Source organism: Saccopteryx leptura, chromosome 1 (genome assembly GCF_036850995.1).
Source record: "Saccopteryx leptura isolate mSacLep1 chromosome 1, mSacLep1_pri_phased_curated, whole genome shotgun sequence".
Classification (NCBI taxonomy): domain Eukaryota; kingdom Metazoa; phylum Chordata; class Mammalia; order Chiroptera; family Emballonuridae; genus Saccopteryx; species Saccopteryx leptura.
The window spans coordinates 176257812-176278226 of record NC_089503.1 but is presented as its reverse complement, the minus strand read 5'-3'; the positions used below and the strand labels follow the sequence as shown (position 1 = coordinate 176278226).

At 50.6% G+C, this 20415-nt stretch overlaps 1 protein-coding gene across 2 annotated transcripts; it reads left to right on the top strand.

The window, feature by feature from the left end:
* The first annotated feature begins 16089 nt into the window (after nt 1-16089).
* Nucleotides 16090-20030, top strand: LOC136403013 (left-right determination factor 2-like). 2 transcript variants are annotated; one of them, XM_066381251.1, is made up of 5 exons: nt 16090-16339; nt 17968-17996; nt 18099-18214; nt 18371-18613; nt 18942-20030. In XM_066381251.1, the coding sequence occupies exons 1-5, from the start codon at nt 16090-16092 to the stop codon at nt 19303-19305; spliced, it is 1002 nt and encodes a 333-aa protein (XP_066237348.1). In that variant the 3' UTR covers nt 19306-20030. The 2 variants fall into 2 exon arrangements, with proteins under 2 accessions (XP_066237348.1, XP_066237338.1); XM_066381241.1 differs by having other exon boundaries at nt 17968-18214.
* The last annotated feature ends 385 nt before the right edge of the window (nt 20031-20415 follow it).

Below are 20415 nucleotides of genomic sequence, written 5' to 3'. Positions count from 1 at the left end.
TTCCCCATAAATATGGAGGTCATGCTTTATAAAAAGGTTCTGGTGGGTGTGGAATAAGATCATGTATGATTGCTCAACAAAGCATCTGGGACACTGGACCCCTCGTCCTTCACCTTCCCACTGGGCTCTGTGCAGCCCTGGCTCCATTCCAGACCTGACGGCCACAGGGAGGGCTACTTCCTATGAGGCCAAAGTGACAACAGGGTTTTTTTTATTATTATTGAGAGGCAGGGAGGCAAAGAGACAGACTCCAGCATGCTCTCCGATTGGGATCCACCCGATTGGGGATCCGGCAAGCCCTTTTGGGCTGTTGCTCCGCCCATCTGGGGCATTGCTCTGTTGCATGACAACTGAGCTACATATTTTAGCACCTGAGGTGAGGCCATGGAGGCATCCTCAGCACCCCAACTTGCTCAAAGCATTCAATCCAGAGCTGCAGGAGGGGAAGAGAGAATGGGGGAGGGGACAGGTGGAGAAGCAGGTGGGCACTCCTGTGTGCCTATTTTAGAGAGGAGAGAGAGAGAGAGAAGGGAGGAGCAGGAAGCATGAACTCATGTGCCTTGACCAGGCAGCCCAGGGTTTTGAACCAGCAACCTCAGCATTCCAGGTCAATGCTTTATCTGCTGCACCACCACAGGTCAGGCCAACGTGACAACAGTGTTAAAAGCTATCATTTGACAGCCTCCATTATACGGCAGGCTCTTTGCAAATCTCTTACATAAAATCTCATGGCCTTGGAAGCTAGGTACAATCTAAGACTACTAAACTCAGAGTTTATATAAGTTGCTCAAAAAAATTCAAATGGACATTTCAACAAAGAAGATACACAGATGGCCAATGAGCACATGGAAGGATGCTCAACATCATTAGGAGGGAAATGCATATCAAAACCTGGTGAGGCCTGACCTGTGGTGGCGCAGTGGATAAAACATCGACCTGGAACACTGAGGTCGCCGGTTTAAAACCCTGGACTTGCCTGGTCAAGGCACATATGGGAGTTGATGCTTCCTGCTCTTTCCCCCTTCTCTCCCCATTCTCTCTCTCTCTCTCTCTCTCTCTCTCTCTCTCTCTTTCTCCCCCTTCTCTAAAGTGAATAAATAAAATCTTTAAAAAAAAGTCTTTAAAAAAAACCTGGTGAGATAGCATTTTACACTCAGTAAAAGAAACCCACAAAAAGAACAAAGACAGTGAGTGCTGGTGAGGTGTGGAGGAATCAGAACCCTCGTGTTGCTCATAGGGATGTAGAATGGTGCAGCCACTTTGGGGAACAGTTTGGCAGACACTCAAAAGGCTAAGTTGAATACCATGTGACCCAGTAATTTCACTCCTAGGCATTTACCCACGAGAAATAAAAACATGTACACACAAATCTCACACAGGCAGCATTATTTGTAATAGTCAAGAAGCAGAAATAGCCCTGGCCGGATAGAGCATCACCTGGCTGCACCAAGGTTGTAGGTTCAATCCCTGATGCACATACAGGAAGAGATCAATGTTCCTTTCTCCCTCTATCCCTTTCTAAAATCAATAAGAAAATGTTGAAAAAAAATCCCTCAACTGACTGCAGATCAAACCACAACCTTGGTATATCAGGACATGCTAACCAACTAAGCTACTTAGCCATGACTCCCAAGTTTTAATTAGCAGAAAGTGGTGTCAGGATTCAAATCCATGTCTGGTACCAAATCCTGTCCTCTTTGCACTAGGCCTGCTGGTGAGCTGTCCAAGGTGACAGGAGACTTTCCCTCACTCCCCTCCCCTCCTCTCCTGTAACCCTAACCTCCTTCCAGGCCCAAATCCACCAACAACACACATTTACTGAGAACCTACCAACTGCCAGACCTTGGCTTATGCCTTGGTGCGTAGGCCTGGCTCAGGTACATCCTTACCTGCCAAGGACCTGTCTTCACCCCTGAGTTTCAACCAGGTATGGTCAGGGTCAGATTTGACTGAAGGTCCTCCAGGGAGAGGGAGAAAGGGGTCACCCCTCGGAAAATAGCTCTGGTCGCCTCCCCTGTGGACCTCGGGCCTGCCCTCCCAGCACCCGCCTTCTCACTGGGCTGACCGGCCTGACTAGCCCTGGGGCTGGAGTTACAGGCAGAGCCAGAGGCTGGCAACTCCCTCGGGCCCCAGCGTGTCAGGCTTGGGCAGAGGTTCCAAGGCCGTGCACTGTCCACCAGGTGCCGGAGCCACCGGAAGGCACCCAGAGGCCCCTGCATGCATTTGAGGGGTAAGAGCCAGTTTTGAAGTTGAGTGCAGTGTTTTCAATAAAGGTGTGCTAGACGCTCAGTCCCTCTGTGCCTAGTGTCCTGTAAGGACGCCTCAGTGTGCCCTAGTCAGTAACACTCTGTCCTTGTTCTGAGTGGCGCAGGGGCCAAGGACAGATGTGGACACAGAGAGGTCATGTGAAAACATGGGAAGCCAGAGGAAAAGGCAGTGTGGAGGAGGGGGATGAGAGAGTAAGGAAGGGGGCTAGCCAACCCCTACCCCGCCCACTCGTGCCCCTCCTTAGGCCTCTCCCCGTCAGGGTCCCTGAGGCAGCTGGGCCTATCAGTCCTCATTTAATGACTGGCTTCTCTCAGGACCCCAAACCTCTGTTCCAACTGTGAACAATAGTCACTTTGGGGAAGTGGGATTACAGTTCATTTCTCACTTGGTTTTTTTTCTTCATTTTGCTTTAGATTGCTGATTGCCATAAGCAGGCATGATCATCATAGTTAGGAGATTAAAAAATGTCTCCACTGCTCCCCACTGGCCACGCCAAACACAAACATGCTATGCTTCATCGTGTCCCTAGGTGACCGTTACTAAGCAACGCTCAGAGGGACTCCTGAGAACCTGACTGCACTCCACTCCACAGTGCAGTCACAGTCCACAGCCTGGCGGCACCTCAGCAGGTACAGTGTGGCCCTGACACAGTCTCTCCCTTTCTGCAACCTCCCACACTGTACGGTTTCCTGTTTTCATCAGCAGGGAAGCCCAACCAATGTTCCTTGTCAGGCAGCTTCTCAGATATAACTTAAAACCTTTTTCCTTAATAAACAAATTCGTGGTTTCTTTCCAAGGGCAGGCATTATATTTTGTGTGCAAGATACATAATCTTATTTAATCTTTTAAAAAATATCTATTTTGCTGATTTTAGAGAAAGGAAGAGAGAGTGAGAGAGAAACAGGAACATCAATCCGTTCTTTAATTGCATAATTATAATGTACTTATTATTTTTGCATTGTATTGATGGAAACACTGAGACTTGGGCAAGTTAGGAATACGGCCAGTGAGAGGAAAGGTCTGGGTGCCTAAAACCTGTTTCCTGAAGTGCTGACTGTCCTGCCCCAGGCAGGCACTGCCACCCTCTCTGCCCCAGGGGCCCTCCTTTCCAGAACACAAGGATCGACCTGAAATCTAGGCCGGGTGAGGGGTGTGGGGATGTAGGCGGGGCTAATTCTTCAGGGGTCCCTGCAGGTGCCTGGGAAGGAGACTCAGAATACAGAGTGGGGGCAGGGCTGGCCTCCTCACCACCTTCAGTGGGTGGGGACCTTGTTTTGAGAGTGCCAGGCCCTGGCAAGCCCGCTCAGAGGAGCAGACAATGTAATTTTTCCTGTTTTATAGAAGCAAAAAAAAGCGTCCTTTCTCCCTGCCTTTTGAATTCAGGGGAAGGAACAAGAACTGAGCATGTGTTGACTTCGGTTCCTCCAGCATTGCCCGCATCGCCCGGCCATGCTCCCGCCGCCCTAAACAGATGTGTCTGTGTCTGCCAGAGCCCCTGCCTTCCTGGAGCTTGCTCACCCACCCCACCGTCTCCTGGGGATGCCTCCCCCTTCTCTTCACCCCTCTACCCCAGCTCTCGGCCTCTCTCCCTGCCCTTCATTGACCCTTAGCCGCCTGGACCTTATTCTGTTGGTTATTTTCTCATGAACACAACAACACTTTGCTCGTTAATAGCGCTTTTGAACTGACAAGATGCTCACTCATCACATCCAACAGGATTCTTACAGCGATCCCAGAAGGCAGGTGGGGAGGGTGTGAGCAGCCCCATGTAACACCTGGAGAACTGAAGACACTTACCTAAGGCAACTAGGGGGGGCTGGGGCCACGATCCCAGCCTTCAGATTTTAAGTCCTCTTTCTGATTTCCCTCCCACTCATCTCACAGATGAGCTCTCAAGGCCAGCAGGTGGCTCCTAAAAATGTTTTTACACAGCAGGCCCATAGGAGAGCTAGTCCTGCAAGCCCAGCTCTGCCCACGCCCCATTGTCCAGCTGTAGAGGAAAGGCTCCCCTGCGTCACTAGAGGGCGGCAGGCACTAACCAGTGAGCCCCCCTCCCCCCCCGGGGGAGGGAACTAATGCAGGTCAGGTGACAAAATCCAGGGTGGGGTGTCCTGGGGAGAAACCGATTAGAGACACATGTATCTAGTGGGAGGGGTGGGGCGTGCCAACTGTGGAAGGTGATTTCATGTATTCACAAAACAAAGCAACTTAGTGTCTGTTAGACATGGGAGCACTTGAATCTTCCTTCTTGGAACAGCCCTGGTCCTCTGTCCCTCGCCATTGTCTTCGTCATTCCAGGTGGGAAAGGTGGGACAGCAGCCATCCTGGCTGCCCACACACCTGGGCCCCTCCCCTAGGTTTCCCAGGCTGAGGAGCCCTATCAGCCACTGTGTTCAGGCTTCTTGTAGCTTATCTGAATCAATACACACTAGTCCTGTCCGAAACCTTGAGAGTCGGCTAAATTACTAGTCACTTGACTATGGGCTATCTACTTACCCTCCAGGAATTTATGCGCAAGTCTGAGGACAATAGCAGTCCCCACCTGCAAGAGTGGAGGTGAGGATTCAATGAGACTAATGGCTGGGCTGGTGTCTGGCAGGAGGTGAGCTCTAAAAACTGAGGTTGCTGTTGATTTTATGGTACTGGTCAAGGAATTGGAGGCTCAGAGAAATTAACTAGGAAGTCAGGCCCCAGAGTCAGGGCCTGCTGGAGCCAGAGTTCTGGTCTGGGTGGGAACCTGGCCCCTGGCCCCCGGGGATCTCAGGCTCCAGACCTGGTGCCCAGACCTGGTTCTCAAACCGATGGATCACCTGCCTTTTCAAATTAAGGGAAATGGAGAGAAAACTAGCACTTACTGAGTTCAGTTTCCAACCTTATTACCCTCAACTCTCTAAAAAGCTCCATCTGGACCCCAGACCTGCCCTTATCCACCTGCTCCCCCATGGTCTTTGCTTGTGATAAGGTGCCAAGGAACCGTAAAACTTAGCATTAGCAGCCATTTTAAAGAGGAAAAGTCAGGCTTCTTACCCCCTCCTTTTTGTAGAGAATGGAAAGAGAAGAATGCAGGAGCTTCCTGGTTTATAAGAACAACTGGGTCACTTAATAATAATTTAGCTAATTCCTAGAATTCTCTGAAAGGGTGCCTGGGGCACTTGCCACACAGAGCAAAGAAGATAGAATTTATCTGAAAACCTTAGAAAACAATGTTTATGTACCTTAATCAAGAATTCCTATACTTGGATTTACCCTAAAGTCATGAGAGTAACATATAGGTCTACTCTAGACAAAGGGTTCACAAGCCCCTCCTTACCCACCCCAACCAGTACTTGATCTTGTATAAAAGCAGGCTCAGAACTGTATGAGGCCCTACATGATTTGGGATTGTGCCCTGTGTAGCTAGCCGGTTAATTAATAAACTCCTCAAAACTTTCTTCTGTAACCTGCCTTGGTGTCTCTATGTAACCTGTGGATTAAAGTACACTACTTTATAACATGCTCACCCCATTTCCTCCACTGGAAGTGCCTTCTCCTTGTCTTTTCTGCCTCTCTAAATGTGGCAGATCCTCATCTCCCACCAAAATCTCAGAATCAGAGCTTCCAACCCTCAGCCAGAGGGGAAGCCACTGCCCAGCAGTGAAGACCATGAAGATGCAGGCCTGGGTCCATTAGAAGGCAGGTGCAGCCACAGGAGGGTTTTAGGCAGGGAGGGCTCAGGGCATTTTTGCTTAAGAAAGGAATCTTTGCCTGATCTGTGGTGGTGTGGTGGCTAAAGCATTGACCTGGGAACACTGAGGTTGCCGGTTTGAAACCCTGGGCTTGCTTAGTCAAACCACATACAGGAAGTAATTACAAGTTGATATTTCCTGCTCCTCCCTCTTCTCTTTCTCTCTCTCTCTCTACTCTCTCTAAAATGAATAAATAAAATCTTTTTTAAAAAAAGGAATCTCTGGAAGCCTTGCAGAACAGTCATTTGAGTCTTGCAGCCATCTGGGTAAAAGCCAGTTAGTTGAAGAGGTTAAGCCACAGGCTTAAGGACTCCCCCACCCCTGCCCCCGCAAAGCTCCTTATATCATAATTGGTTGTGGAAAACCCAGTTTGTTTAAATTGATAAGCTGAAGCAGATAAGCTGAGGCTCCTCCCGCTCACAGCTCCCACTGTGTACTTAGCAGACCACTGGGCTATCAGTTAGTAAGGGCTTCTGGGCATTGTTGAGCTCAGGAAGCAAACAGGCCCATGATATGGGGACAGGTGCAGGGGAAGCAGGTGCGGAGGCCAGGCTGAGGTCCCAGCTTAGTGACTGCATTAACTAACCAGGATAGACCAGAAGGAGATTGGGTTTGTGAGAAATAATAAAAATTACAGCTGCCATTCACTGAGTGCCAAGTGCAGGCTAGACCTAGAGCTAGGCCCTTACTCACTGCCCAGGTCTTCACGAGCAAGTCTGTCAAGCGTGTGTTTCTTTCCCTACTTTTAGCAACGAGGAAACTGAGGCTCATGGCTTTGCCCATGGCTGTGGCGAGCAACAGTAGTGGCCAGAGCCTAAGCTCACCTTCTTCTGCCATCTGCAGTTCCACGGGGGGTGAAGAACACCAGTCATATTGTTTTAGGGCCCATCCATGATGATTTCATTTTAACTTAACCACCTCTTTAAAGGCCCCATCTGCAAAGACAACCACATTCCTAGGTAGTGGGGGTTAGGGCTTCAACATGTGAATTTGGGAGGACACAGTTCAGCCCATAGCAAGCAGAGTCTGGGGATAAGGAGGATTCAGGAGCTGAGGGGAAGGACCAGAGAGAGCTGGTGAGAACAAGGGAGGCAGTCCTGGAAGCAGAGTGGGGAGCTCATGGGATGAGGGGGAAGAGAGGTCCAGAGCCTGGCAATGTTGGAGGCCCCGAGCTAGCCAATGAGAGAGGATGTGTTCCTGGACCGCGAACTTTGAAGAATGGAAGGATGCTCAGGAGGAGAAGGCTGTGGCTGTGGCCACCTCCCTCTGCAAAAGCATCAGTCAGCCCCACTTCACCAGAAGGTTAGGGTGGCTGTGGAGGGCAGCTGGGCTGTGATGTCTTCATCAGAAAGAGTGAGGCCACTTGTCAGAGCTGCGGGGCTGGGGCTCCTGCTGCAGGACCTTGTCCCTGAGAGGCTGACCAGCTGGAAACCCAGGCTACTGGGAAGCAGAGTCTACAGGTGTGTCCTCCATTGGTGCATAGGGTGTGCTTCAGGCCCCATCCACACTTGGCCCAAAGCAGGTCCTGGGTACCACTGATCCTGACAGGACCCAGAACCCCAGCCCACATTTGGGCACCACTGTGAACTCTCCCCAGCCCATCCATCTGTGAAGGGACCAGATTTTTCCTTTTCTTCCCCCATGCTGTCCACCTCTGGGGACCTCCAGAGACCAAGGGGCCTGGCCTGTCAGATGGGAAAAGGCCCCGTCTTGTTATGGGACCCGTTCTAGGGGGCTCTGGGGGACTTGGCAGGGAAACCCAGCCCTTCCACTAAAACCCAAATAAAACCATTTCCTGGGACCACCGTGAACCTGCTCTGTGGTCATGGTACCGTTCCAGAGGCCTAGGTCCTGAGTGCTGTTGTCTGTGGCCGGCTCGGAGTCAGGGAGGGGATGGCAGGCATGCTGCACACACTCACGCACACTCACTTGCAAGCACATACTTGCACGCACCCCGGAAGAGGCTTTTGTTTTACTCGATTGTGGCTGATACACACATCTCAGACTCTTCTTAAAGAAAACATGAAGAGTAAAAATGTCCACTCAGGTCAAAGCCCTCATTGTCCAGAGAGGGTCCTGGGCTGCCCAAGGTCACACAGCTTGCTGGCCTTTGTTCACTCCCCTTTACAGGCTTCCTTAGCTTGTGCTTGAACCCTGGGCCCACCTTTGTCAACACAGCCCACAAACAGGCCCTAGAGATGCTTCCTCTTCTGGGCAAAGCAGCCAGAAATAGGGCCTCCCACCTGCCCCCATATATCTGGTCAGTTTTCAGGGGCCCTTGGGCAGGGAAATAAGAGGCTGGTCCACAGCAGCCCCGGGGACCAGCTCCCTCCTTCATTTGACATGTTATTCCATTTTTAATTACTGAGACAAGGCAGCAGAGCCTCCCAGGCTGAGCCCGAAATAGTCAGTTTTTTAATTTGATTTCTGTTCTCTGGAAGGAAAGCCTTGGGGACCCACTGCATGGAACATGTGGGGCGTGAGGGGCTCAGTGGGCCTGGAGCCGGAAGTGTGGGGATGCGGTGACCTACACATTGACTTCAGCCTGGCTGTGCCATCAACACGTAGGGCTACCTCTGTAGGCCTCGTTTTTCTCATCCGTGAAATGGGCTGGACCAAAGCTTCCTCCCAGGTCCTTTCTAGCACTAAATGTGTAAATCCTGATCTGCTGTTCTTCATACACACGTGCGGCTTTGCAGGTACTTTGCCCTCTTTTCCATTTCTGGGCTTTCATTATCTTTTGTTGTGATGCTAAACATCTTCTCCTTAACTCTCTGCCCATCAACCTAGCGCCAGCCTGTGGCTCTCTGGGAGGGGTGAGGAGGTCCCTTCCTACTTCTCTGACAGTTATTTTCTGTCCCATCTGGCTTCCTCTATCCCCCCTCTCCCCTGGGCTCAGCCCTGGTCCCTCCAAACCTGTACCTGGCCAACTCTCCTCTCCTGCTGCTGCCCTCTGCTGTCAAGGGCGCCACACCTGACCTCCAGCATGTTCCTAGTGTGGCCCCTGGACTTCCCCCAGCTCTTCAGACTGACCTGTCCACTCTCTTTACACCCCCACGCCCACTACCTGCTGGTCCTCACTCCTTCCCTGCTGCAATGGTGCCATCCCCTGCCTGGTCTCTGTCGTGGGCCCAGGGCCCTGGCTGAAGTGGGGAAGCTCTCCACACGATAGCTCCATCCTTTCTCCATGCACTCTGCAGCTTTCTGGCTTCAAAAGGTGGGGACACTCACGTTTCCAGGGCCTGCGAGCAGCCTCTAGAAGTTGAGGGCAGCCAGAAACCAGGGCCCTTTGACCTTGTGATCCTACAACCACAAGGGCACAAATTCTGACAACAGCCTGAGGGGGCTCAAGAGTGACTCCTTCCCCAGTCAACCCCCGATGGGGCCACAGCCTGGCTGACACCTTGACTGTAGCCTGTGAGGCCCACACTAGGACCCAGCTAAGCTGTGCCTGGATCCTGACACAGAATCTTTGACATAATAAATGTGAATTGCTTTTTTTTTTTTTTTTTAAGGATGGGGACAGACACTTATTTTTAGAATTGTAGGACCTCTGTTCCTTAAGCCCAGGATACATTATGAGCTGGTGGCTGAGCCAGGCCAAACCCTGGTCTCCAGACTCCTGACCCAGGCTCTCTCTGGGCTGACTCTGCCTGCCATGCCTGGTCCCCAACCCCCCATCAGGTCCTGCCAGGAGCTTTCGGGCTGGAAGCACAGGCTGGTTTCAGGAGGTACCTGCTGTCCCAGGGCTGATGGAGGCCGGGCCCTTGGTGCTGCCTCCTTCAACAGAGGAGGCCCACGTGTGGGAGAGGAACCTCCTTATGTGTGGAGGCCTGGCTGGCTGTAGGACAGAGCCATTTACTGAGCTTGGACCAGGAAGGGGTGGGAAGGCAGTTGGATGTGGAGTGCTGGTGACCATTGTAGTGGTCTGGCTACAGTCATCAGTGAATAAATGGCACGGGAAGCCATGAGACTAGACAGGATGTCTTAGGAGGAGCAAGGAGCAGGTTCTTTCCATGATCTCGGCCTGTTTGCACAGGCTATTGGCCTGGGGTCAGAGAGATGGCGAGACACCACTAATACAGGAGATGGATTGAAGGAAGGGCATGGACAGAGGCAGACACAGGGCAAATCCCCAGACCTATTATCCCTCTGCAAACACAGGCCCCTTTCCTGAATGTGGATTCCTCATGGGGGCAAGGGTTTTGCTGGGGAAATAAAATAAGTGGGCAGTGAGCCAGAAGAAAGTGAATGTGGATTGGGCCTTTCTTTCCAGTGGCCGGACTAACCAGCCAGGAGGGAGGGCAGTCCCACTCTTTATCCTGTGGAGGTCTTGGGAGAGTCTGGCCTCCTGCTAGGTTGGGTTGGGCCTGAAGGTTAGAGGTAGGGAAATCATCAGGAAGCCAGATTTGCTGTCGTAGAGGGGACAGCGGAGTGGGGAGAAGGAGGTAAAAGTCAGCCCCCCTGAATAAGGGCCTAACCTTGGACCTGATTGAGGATATTATGGCGAGATGGGTCATAGGAGCTGCAGCAGGTAGTTGGAGATCCTGCCTGTATAGGCAAGGACTTGATCCCAACCAGAGTCCAGGCTGCCAGTGAGAACCAGGAGGAATGAGAGGTCAGAAGTCATCTCCTGGACTCCATGGGTAGGAATGAGCTGAAACTGGAGACTGGGTTCAAAACTGATACCTAGACATCAATAGTCATCAATGATACAATCAATCATTAAACAGTGCCACAGAATAAAAACCCCATCTTCAATAATAACAAAAAACATAAATTACCCAATAATTGATTTAATAAGTTACATAGAAGATGTAAATAAAACCAACAACAGCAATTAAAAAAAATGAATGAATAAACAAACTGTGTCCTCAGAGGAGAAGATTCTAATGCTTCCAAAATTGATCTTGAAATTTAACATCATTCAATACAAATATTAGGGTATGGCAAAACCCAGCCAGAAACAAAGTAAAAAACAAATTTTTATAAACTAGGGAGAAATATATGCAACAGAGAAAGGGCTAATGTCCCTAATAAATAGAGTGTCAATCAATAAGATAAAAAATATGACAACTGGATAGAAAAATGGACACAATGTAGGAATAAAGAGTTCTCAGGAATGGAAACACAGTGGCTTTAAACATGAAAAAATGCTCAAGCTCATAATAATAAAATAAATGCAAATTAAGACTAGAGTGAAATGCCATTAATTATTTATTCAATTTTTTTTTTAAGTTTGGTCTTTAATGATACTACCATATTCGTGGGGCTGTGGTCTCATTTGTTGCTGGTGTAAATGGAGGTTAATTTGGCAATATGTATAAAAATAAAAACTATGTAAACCCTGTAACCCAGTATATCCACTTGTAGACATTTATCCAAAAGATATATTCATACATGTATAAAGTGGCAGCATTATTTGTAATAGCAAACGTTTGGAAACAATCCATTCAGAGAAAACTAGTTACATAAATTATGCTACATTCATACAGAGAAAGTTCCTGTAGCAGTAAAAGGGAATAAAAAAAAGCAGTACAATACAGAAGATTCTACAAGATACATTCAGTGAAAGAAAAAAATGTAAGCCAATATGTGTCCTATGCTAAGTTATGAGTTAAAAAAGAAAACAATGTATCTGTTTTCATTGGCAGAGATGATCTCTGAAGGATACCTGAGAAAGTAACCACCGTATTTTCTCAAACCCCAGACCTTTTGAATCTGGAACTTTCTTCATCTGACCAGAGCTGAGTTGTGTCCCTGTAATTCAGTGGTTCTCAAAGTGTGCACCAGGGTGCACTGGTGCACCCTAGAAGATTTCCAGGTGCTCCCTATGGTATTCCAGAGAAATATGTGCCTGTTGGGGACCAAAAACCAACAGGGTTTTTGGAGTTTAGATTTTTTGGGGACAGAGGTGTGGGGAATTGGCTGTAAGCTGACAGTCTGCCCAACCCCGCACCTCACTTGCCTGATTAGGTTGCAAAAGGCTGTTAAGCTGTGGTGCTGGATTGTTTACACTACCCCCATGTTCCCCAGAAAGACTGGAGGCAAGTTCCTTCTATCCTCTGTTTGGTGTAAAGTTAAGTTGATATGTATGGTGGGGGTTTTCTGCACTCAACACAATTAAGAGTAAAAAGAGGGAATTCTTCAATGTATTGGCAAGGAAATGAGAGTTTGCCTTTTAAATATATGCCCAAACATTGAATAAATTGCTAGGACACATCAAGCTCATGTTTCTCACAAACACAAGAATGAAAAAACTTAAAACATTTGCGCCGGGACCTGCCGGATTTACTAAATCTTACTAAGAATGTATTTATATATATAAAAAGATAAACTTTTTGTCATTTTTTAAATTTTTTAACTCCTTTTTTACAAATTCTAAAAAGCATAATTCGAAAAATGTAACATAGCCTGACCAGGCGGTGGCGCAGTGGATAGAGCCTCAGACTGGGATGCGGAAGGACCCAGGTTCGAGACCCCGGGGTTGCCAGCTTGAGTGCGGGCTCATCTGGCTTGAGCAAAAAGCTCACTAGCATGGACCCAAGGTCACTGGCTCGAGCGGGGGGTTACTCGGTCTGCTGAAGGCCCACGGTCAGGGCACATATGAGAAAGCAATCAATGAACAACTACGGTGTCGCAACGAAAAACTGATGATTGATGTTTCTCATCTCTCTCCGTTCCTGTCTGTCTGTCCCTATCTATCCCTCTATCTGACTCTCTCTCTGTCCCTGTAAAAAAAAAAATTTAAAAAAAGGAACATAAAAATGTTTTTAAATGTCAGAATAAATTTAATTTTGTCATATTTATTTTGTTTAATTACCATAAAAGCACCCTTGGACTTGATATATTTTTCTTTTAATGTTTGACTTATTATAACGTATTTCTCAGGAATTTGTATATAGTGTGCCTACAATTATTTGTAGGATTTTAAATGTGACCAACTTCAAAACGTTTGAGAACCATTGCTGTAATTTCATGTTGAAGGCCTAACCCCCAACGCCCCAGGCTATTTGGGGATAGGGGATTTAAAGAGGCGATTAAGTTAAAATGAGACTGTTAGGGTAGGCTCTAATCCAATTCAATTGGTGTCCCTATAGAAAGAGGAAATTTGGACACACATAGATACCAGGGATGCCTGTGCACAGAGGAAATACCCTGTAAGGACATAGTAAGAAGGTGGTTGTCTGTAAGCCAAGGAGAGAGGCCTCAGAAGAAATCAAGTTTGCTGGCACCTTGATTTTGGACCTCCAGCCTCCAGAACTATGAGAAAATGCATTTCCGTTGTTAAAGTCCCATAATCTGTGGTCTTTTGTTATGGTGGCCTGAGCAGACTAATACATTAGTATCAGTAAGTTGTTGCAAAAATGTGTCTCCTGGCAGACAATGATTATGAGATAAATTCTGATTCTAAAGAGGTTTAACTGTCAGAGAAAATAATAAGCCCCTTTGAACCAATTACTCTGGTTGTCTCTGGAGGGGGGGTTGGGGATAGGGAGACTGAGGGGGGATGGGAGAGGCTTTTCACTGTGTTGTTTAAAAATAAAATTATAATGATACATTAAAATTACAGTTTTGAAAATAGGATAGAGATCATGTTGCTAGATTAGTAAGATTTGTGTGGTGGGAAAAATACCTCTGTGTTCCTTTGTAAACTGCAGACTGTTTCTGGGGCGTGAAATGGGCAGTGACATTTTCCAAGTACCATCCCTTTTGTATTTTTGGCTTTTGTGCTAATTCTAAAAATAATGAAGAAACATGGTTACTGTAAATTTTTTTAAAAAGTTAAACATTGTAGAAATTACTAACAATATGAAAGACTTCTTTTATTGAGCACCTACTGTATGTCAGAGGGCTGTGCTCACATATCCATCATCTCCATTCATACTGACAAGTTCCTTGCAAAAAAAGTGAATTATTCTCCTTTCACTGGAAGAGTCTCCTAATCCAGATGGCGGAAAACTTGCCTGAGGCCACACAGCTAGTCAGCGGCACAGCAAGGACTGAGTCCAGGCTCGCTCTTGCCAGGAAGGGGCTGGATGGGCTGAGTCATGGGTCCCTGTCTCCCACCTCTGTTGGCTCCAGGAAAACTCCAGGCAAGGCTGGCCCTGTTGATGTGAGTCCAGGCTGCTTGGGACATCAGGAAGGGCCCTCCTAGGGACATGTCTGGAGACTCTAATGGAGCCACATCGGAGCCCAGGCCTGGGGACAGGGAGGCTGATGGATGAAAAGTTGGGGCACCCCAGCACCTGGGACTGAGCCTCGAGGCCTGTCCGGATCGCCCCCAGTAGTATCTGCCCTTTGCTGTGAAGGGGACATGTGTCACCATGGAGACCCCCAGATGCTGGACTCAAACCCAGAAGCGAGCCTGTTCCTGGGCCCCAGCCTTCATCAACCTCCCAGCTTCCTTTGGGTCCAAACCCAGGCTCTGGTCTTATTTGTCCCCCATCCATGGAGGCTGCAGATGACTTCTGACCCTCACATTTTCTCCTGACTTTTGCCTGGCAGCCTGGATTCGGTTGGGGTCAAATCCTGGCCTATTGGGGGCAGGAGGGCGATCTTGGACACATGGCCCACCCCTCACCTGCCCACCTGCCCATCATCTATCTCTCCAGGTCCACCTGAGTGCCAGGTTTGGTGCCCACACCCTAGCTGGCTAGCCCACTGCCTTTCATGATCTCCTAGGCTCTGGGATCAGGGCCAGGTCCAAACTGGCTGTCACTTAGGGGCCCCCATTACTTTGAGCCCCTCCCCCGCCATTTCTACCTCAGGCTGGAAGCTCTGACTCCGGGCCCATTTACTACCTCCAGCTGACCAGAACCGGTGGAGTGGGAGCAGACAAGGTGGAGGTAGAAGCGGGGGAAGGGGCTCCTTCGTCTGCATGACAAAGCATGGGAGCTGCCCTCCCTCCTGACCGCTAAGAACTGTTTGTTGTATAGGGGCTCCCAATCCACATTCGCCTTCTTTCCCCCCATCCCAGGGTTGCCATAGTTAGCAAATAAAAATACCAGCCTTCCAGTGAAATTTGAATTTCAGATAAACAACGAATAATTTGTTCATATAAGGATTTCCCAAATGGTGTCCTGTATTTTATTGGGTGCCTTCCCGCTGGCTGGCTGCTCACTTGTTTTATTTCCCCAGGAAAACTCTTCAGCTGGCCTCACATCCACAGTCAGGCTGGGCTGTGCCCGTCCCCAGCCAGACCTCATCACCTGGCCTGGATGCCCTTGGCTAGCTTCAGAGGGCTGAGCAGGACTCTGGCTGCGAGTAGTTGGAGGGCATGGAAAGAACTCTGAGCGGGAGTCTGAAGACACTGACTTTGTGCAGGGACCTCTCATTGATTGTGTGACCTTGGGGATGTCACCTCTCTGAGCTCAGTTTCCTTGGCTCAAAAATGGGAGGAGGGGGTGGACTGGATGACCCTTTCAACCCTATAATCTCCAAATTTCCAAACAGCCTGGAAGAGGGAAAGGATGGGGTTCCTTATTGGAGAAGAACCCAATTGATGCTTTTAATATTCTCAGGCTCCTTTACACACCTCCCTAACCCCTTCTGCCTGAGCAATGGGGAACCCTGGGCCCCCTAACCATGGACAGACAGCCCAGGATCTCAGCAGGAGCCCTCTGAGCACCAGGTCCAGTTGCTTATCCCTGCAGGCAGGCTGGTCCTTAGAGAGACCTGGGACCAAGCAGGCACTTTAAATTGCAGCAAGGAACAGGATGTAAAGGTCCACATACTGGGGACGCCAGTCTGCTGTCACCGGGGGACAGGAAATGTAGCAGAGAACGAGATCCCACCTCTCCTCCAGGAAAGAAGCTTTTTAATTTAACTGGTCAGGTACCCGAGCCAAGGTCCAGACAGCCCTGGTGCCCTTTCCAGACAGCCCCCTCCTCATGGGGCAGGGACCTGTCTGGCTGCTGAGCTCCCAGGATGTCAGGGGTGTGACCTCCCAACTGCCCTCCCTCTCACTGCCCAGGCCCAGCCCAGGGCTGCCTATAAAGCTGGCCCAGCCTGGCTCTCAGCACACCCAGCTGGGACCCTCCTGGAGCCCCCTCAGGGGACACATCTGCTCCGCTCCCCCTCCTGAGGTAGCACCATGAGGTCCCTGTGGCTCTGCTGGGCGCTCTGGGCACTGCCCCTGAGTGGCCCCGGGGCGGCCTTGACCGAGGAGCAGATCCTGGGCAGCCTGCTGCAGCAGCTGCACCTCAGTGAGGTGCCCGTCCTGGCCAAGAGTGACGTGGAGGAGCTGGTCACCCCTGCCCAAGTGAGGGCCCAGTACGTGGCCCTGCTGAAGCGTAGCCATGTGGCTTCCTCCCGTGGGAAGAGGTTCAGCCAGAACTTCCGAGGTGAGGCCCTCGCTCCCTGATGCACCTGGTCCTTGGGTGTTGGGGGTGCGGGTAAGACTGGATGTGCCCAGGGTCCACAGTGCAGGGAGCAGGGACCATGGACTGTTAAGAAGGCCAATCTGTCTGCACTGAAGGCCCCACCACTCAGGCCAGGAGGAGCTGAGCCAGGCTGGACCCATCGGCAAAGCCAAGACAAGACAGATATCCTGGGGTAGCAAAGTGGAAGGAGGGGAGAGTGGGGAGGAGAAAATAGGCTGGCAGAAACCTTATGCTAGTGAACAAGGAGGCCAGCTTCAGCAGAGGGACTCCTTAGAGAGAAGGGACCTCTTGGTTCAGTTCGCAGCTTTGATCTTTGCTGTTTTACCTCAGACAACTCAACAAACATCTCTGATTCTGTTCGCTTCTCTGGAAATGAGGTTCAATTAGCCCTGACAATTTCCCAGAGTTGTGGGCCTTACATAGGATGTAAGGGGTGGTTTCATAATTTTAAAGACGATCATTTGAAAACAGCCTGTCAGAGATGTGCTAGGTTTAAACCCTACTACAGCTTCTCACCTCCCTGGGGCTGGGGTTCACCTCCTCGGTTGCCAGAGCTAGACCCACGCCCATCCTGATCCCTGGCCAGATGGTGCCTGGGGAGAGGAAGAGGCCCTTCACAAATACCTCAGCTCATGCTGTGAACCTGGAGTCTCATGTGTTGGAGACAGGTTGCCTGGCACCTCTGACCAGGGTGTCATATGTGTCCATGCCATTTACCTCTGGGCTCAGGAGCCCTGAAAAAGTTTGTTTATAGGCCCCTGGTTCCTCTTCCTTCTGTTGGGGATATTTTATTATTTTTTTTGTGAGAGACAGAGAGAGGGACAGATAGGGACAGACAGACAGGAAGGGAGAGAGGAGAAGCATCAATTCTTTGTTGCAGCACCTTATTTGTTCATTGATTGCTTTCTCATATGTGCCTTGATGGCGGGGGGGGGGGGGGGCTACAGCAGAGCGAGTGACCCCTTGCTCAAGCCAGCAACATTGGGCTTCAAGCCAGCAACCATGGAGTCACATCTATGATCCCATGCTCAAGCCGATGACCCTGCACTCAAGCAGGTGAGCTCAGGGTTTTGAACCTGGGTCCTCTGCAACTCAGTCCGACGCTCTATCCACTGCACCGCCGCCTGGTCAGGCTGAAGACATGTTACCAGAGAGGAATATGAGAGTAAACTAAGGCTCTCCCTCTGCCCTTAAAGAAAAGCCAGGTTTAGCTGGTGTCCATACATTCCCACTGGCTGGGTGTTCTGCCTCCCACCCTCCGTTCCCTCACCCATCCTAGTGCTGCCGCCTCTGCCTAAAGAAGGCTGCCTATCACAAACAAGTACATGCCTCTCAGGGGCCCAAAGCTGCCTCTGGCAACTGAGGGAGGGGGTGGCTAGTCAACAAGCCCCAACAGCAAATGACCGTTTTAGGTGACAGAGGCTGGCCCAGAAAGTTTTTTAAGGTGGGGGTGCTTTCTTTCTCGCCTGGCCCACCAGTTTCCTAGGCCCAGTATTTTCCTTGTGGATTGGTTACTGGGGAAATCCTGTACCCCGGCTCCGGGCCTTGCTACCCTCTGAGCTCCCCGCTGACCCTGCTGTTGTCCTCAGAGGTGGCCGGCAGGTTCTTGGTGTCCGAGGCCTCCACGCGCCTGCTGGTGTTCAGCATGGAGCAGCGGCTGCCCCCCAACAGCGAGCTGGTGCAGGCCGCGCTGCGTCTCTTCCAGGAGTCGGTCCCCGAGGCCGAGCTCCGCCGGCACGAGCTGCTGTCTCCGCGCAGCGACCGGGCCCGGGTCACCATCGAGTGGCTGCAGGTCCGGGACGACGGCTCCAACCGCACGTCGCTCATCGACTCCAGGTGGGGAAGCCTGGGCTAGGTTGTGCGCTTGGGAAGAGTCAGGGCGAGGGGTAGGAGGGGCGCGAGAGGGGCGGGTCCATCCCCGCGAAGGGGTTGGAGAGATTGTCCCAGTCCCCACCCCATAGCGCCGGCCTCTGTCTCCACCTGGTGTCGCAGGCTGGTGTCCATCCGCGAGAGCGGCTGGAAGGCCTTCGACGTGACGGAGGCTGTGAACTTCTGGCAGCAGCTGAGCCGGCCCCGGGAGCCACTGCTGCTGCGGGTGTCAGTGCAGAGGGAGCACCTGGGTCCGCTGGCCTCCAGCGCCCACAAGCTGGTACGCTTCGCCTCCCAGGGGCCGTCGGACACCCGGCACGGCGAACCCCAGCTGGAGCTGCACACCCTGGACCTCAGGGACTTCGGGTAGACGCTGTGGGTCAAAGGCTGAATCTGAATAACAGGACAAATAGGGAATTACACTTAAATTGAAACGAGCATCTTTTCTCGGGGTACTATGGGAATAAATGGGTATATACGATTTCTCCTTTGAATTTTAGGATTAACATCACAGTATTATTTATATTTTGGTTATTTCAGTTCTCTAATCTTATCACACATATCCAGCTTTTTTAACATTATGCGAGAGGGATCACACATCTCCCTCCCAGGTGCCCCACTAGGCCCCGCCCTGAGTCCCCTGACCTCAGCCCTCCCAACTGACCTCTGACTTCACCCCTTCTTGTCCCCACAGAGCTCAGGGCAATTGTGACCCTGAGGTGCCAGTGACCGAGGGCACCCGCTGCTGCCGCCAGGAGATGTACATTGACCTGCAGGGGATGAAGTGGGCTGAGAACTGGGTCCTGGAGCCTCCGGGCTTCCTGGCCTACGAGTGTGTGGGCACCTGCCAGCAGCTTCCAGAGACCCTGACCTTCAAGTGGCCGTTTCTGGGGCCGAGACAGTGCGTCGCCTCCGAGACGACCTCGCTGCCCATGATTGTCGGCATCAAGGAGGGAGGCAGACCCCGGCCCCAGGTGGTGAGCCTGCCCAACATGAGGGTGCAGAGGTGCAGCTGCGCCTCGGACGGGGCGCCCCTGCCCAGGAAGCTGGCGCCGTAGGTGCAGGGCATAGCCGCAATGGGACTTGTGTTCTGGGTGCGTCAGCACTGTTCTAGGGATCAGGAGAGACGGGAGTGCTTATGGGCAAATGCTCTGTGCTCTCTACTGAGCCCTGAATGTTCTTTCTCTGACCAGTCAGCTTATATCCTCATAGTCACTTCCCAGGAACAAGACTCCTTGGTCACTGGGTAGACCCTGCTCAGTCTTCTCTGCCTTTTATATTATTCACTGCACTGTATCCTAAGCACTTACCTGTGTAGATTCTATAACCAAGAGCAGAAACTCCCATTTGCCATTGTTCCTGTGTCCTATCACAGGATCTGGGCTGAGCTCTGTGATACGGGCTGGAGATCTAGCTGTCACTGAGGGTTCAAAACCTAGGGTCAAATGTGGGTTGTGCCTTCCCATTGCAGATATTAAGGGCCATTTGTAAGAAGCAAATCAAACACACTTGATTCTGTATTTCTATTTTACCCAGAAGCCTGCCAATTGTGAGAAAACAAAGTTCTATGGGGATTAGGTAAACCCAGTTACTTTCAACCAGTGGCTGTCCGTGGCCACCTGCCACCATATGGGTCCTGGTGAGGGTTCTCAGTGTGGCCCCAAACAGAAGTCACATGGTACTATCCTGGCCAGACCACCAGGGTTACTGATCTAGCCCAGCTCGCTGAGCATAGCCAGTCTCCTCAGGCTGGGTGCCAGGGTGCTTGCAAGAATTTTTTAAAAAATATTTTATTTATTTGGTTTAAAGAGAGGAGAAGTAAAAAGAAGTGGGGGTGTGTGGGGGGAGCAGGAAGTGTCATTTCATAGTTGTGTCTCATATGTGCCTTGACCAGGCAAGCCTAGGTTTTGAACTGGTGACCTCAGCATTCCAGGTCAGCACTTTACCCATTGTACCACCACAGGGTCAAGCCTGCAAGAATTTTTAAAACTTGCACCTGACCGGGTGGTGGTGCAGTGGATAGAGCGTCAGACTGGGATGCAGAGGACCCCGCTTGAGTGCGGGCTCATATGGTTTGAGAAAGGCTCACCAGCTTGAGCCCAAGATCACTGGCTCGAGCAAGGAGTTACTCAGTCTGCTATAGCCCCCGGTCAAGGCACATATGAGAA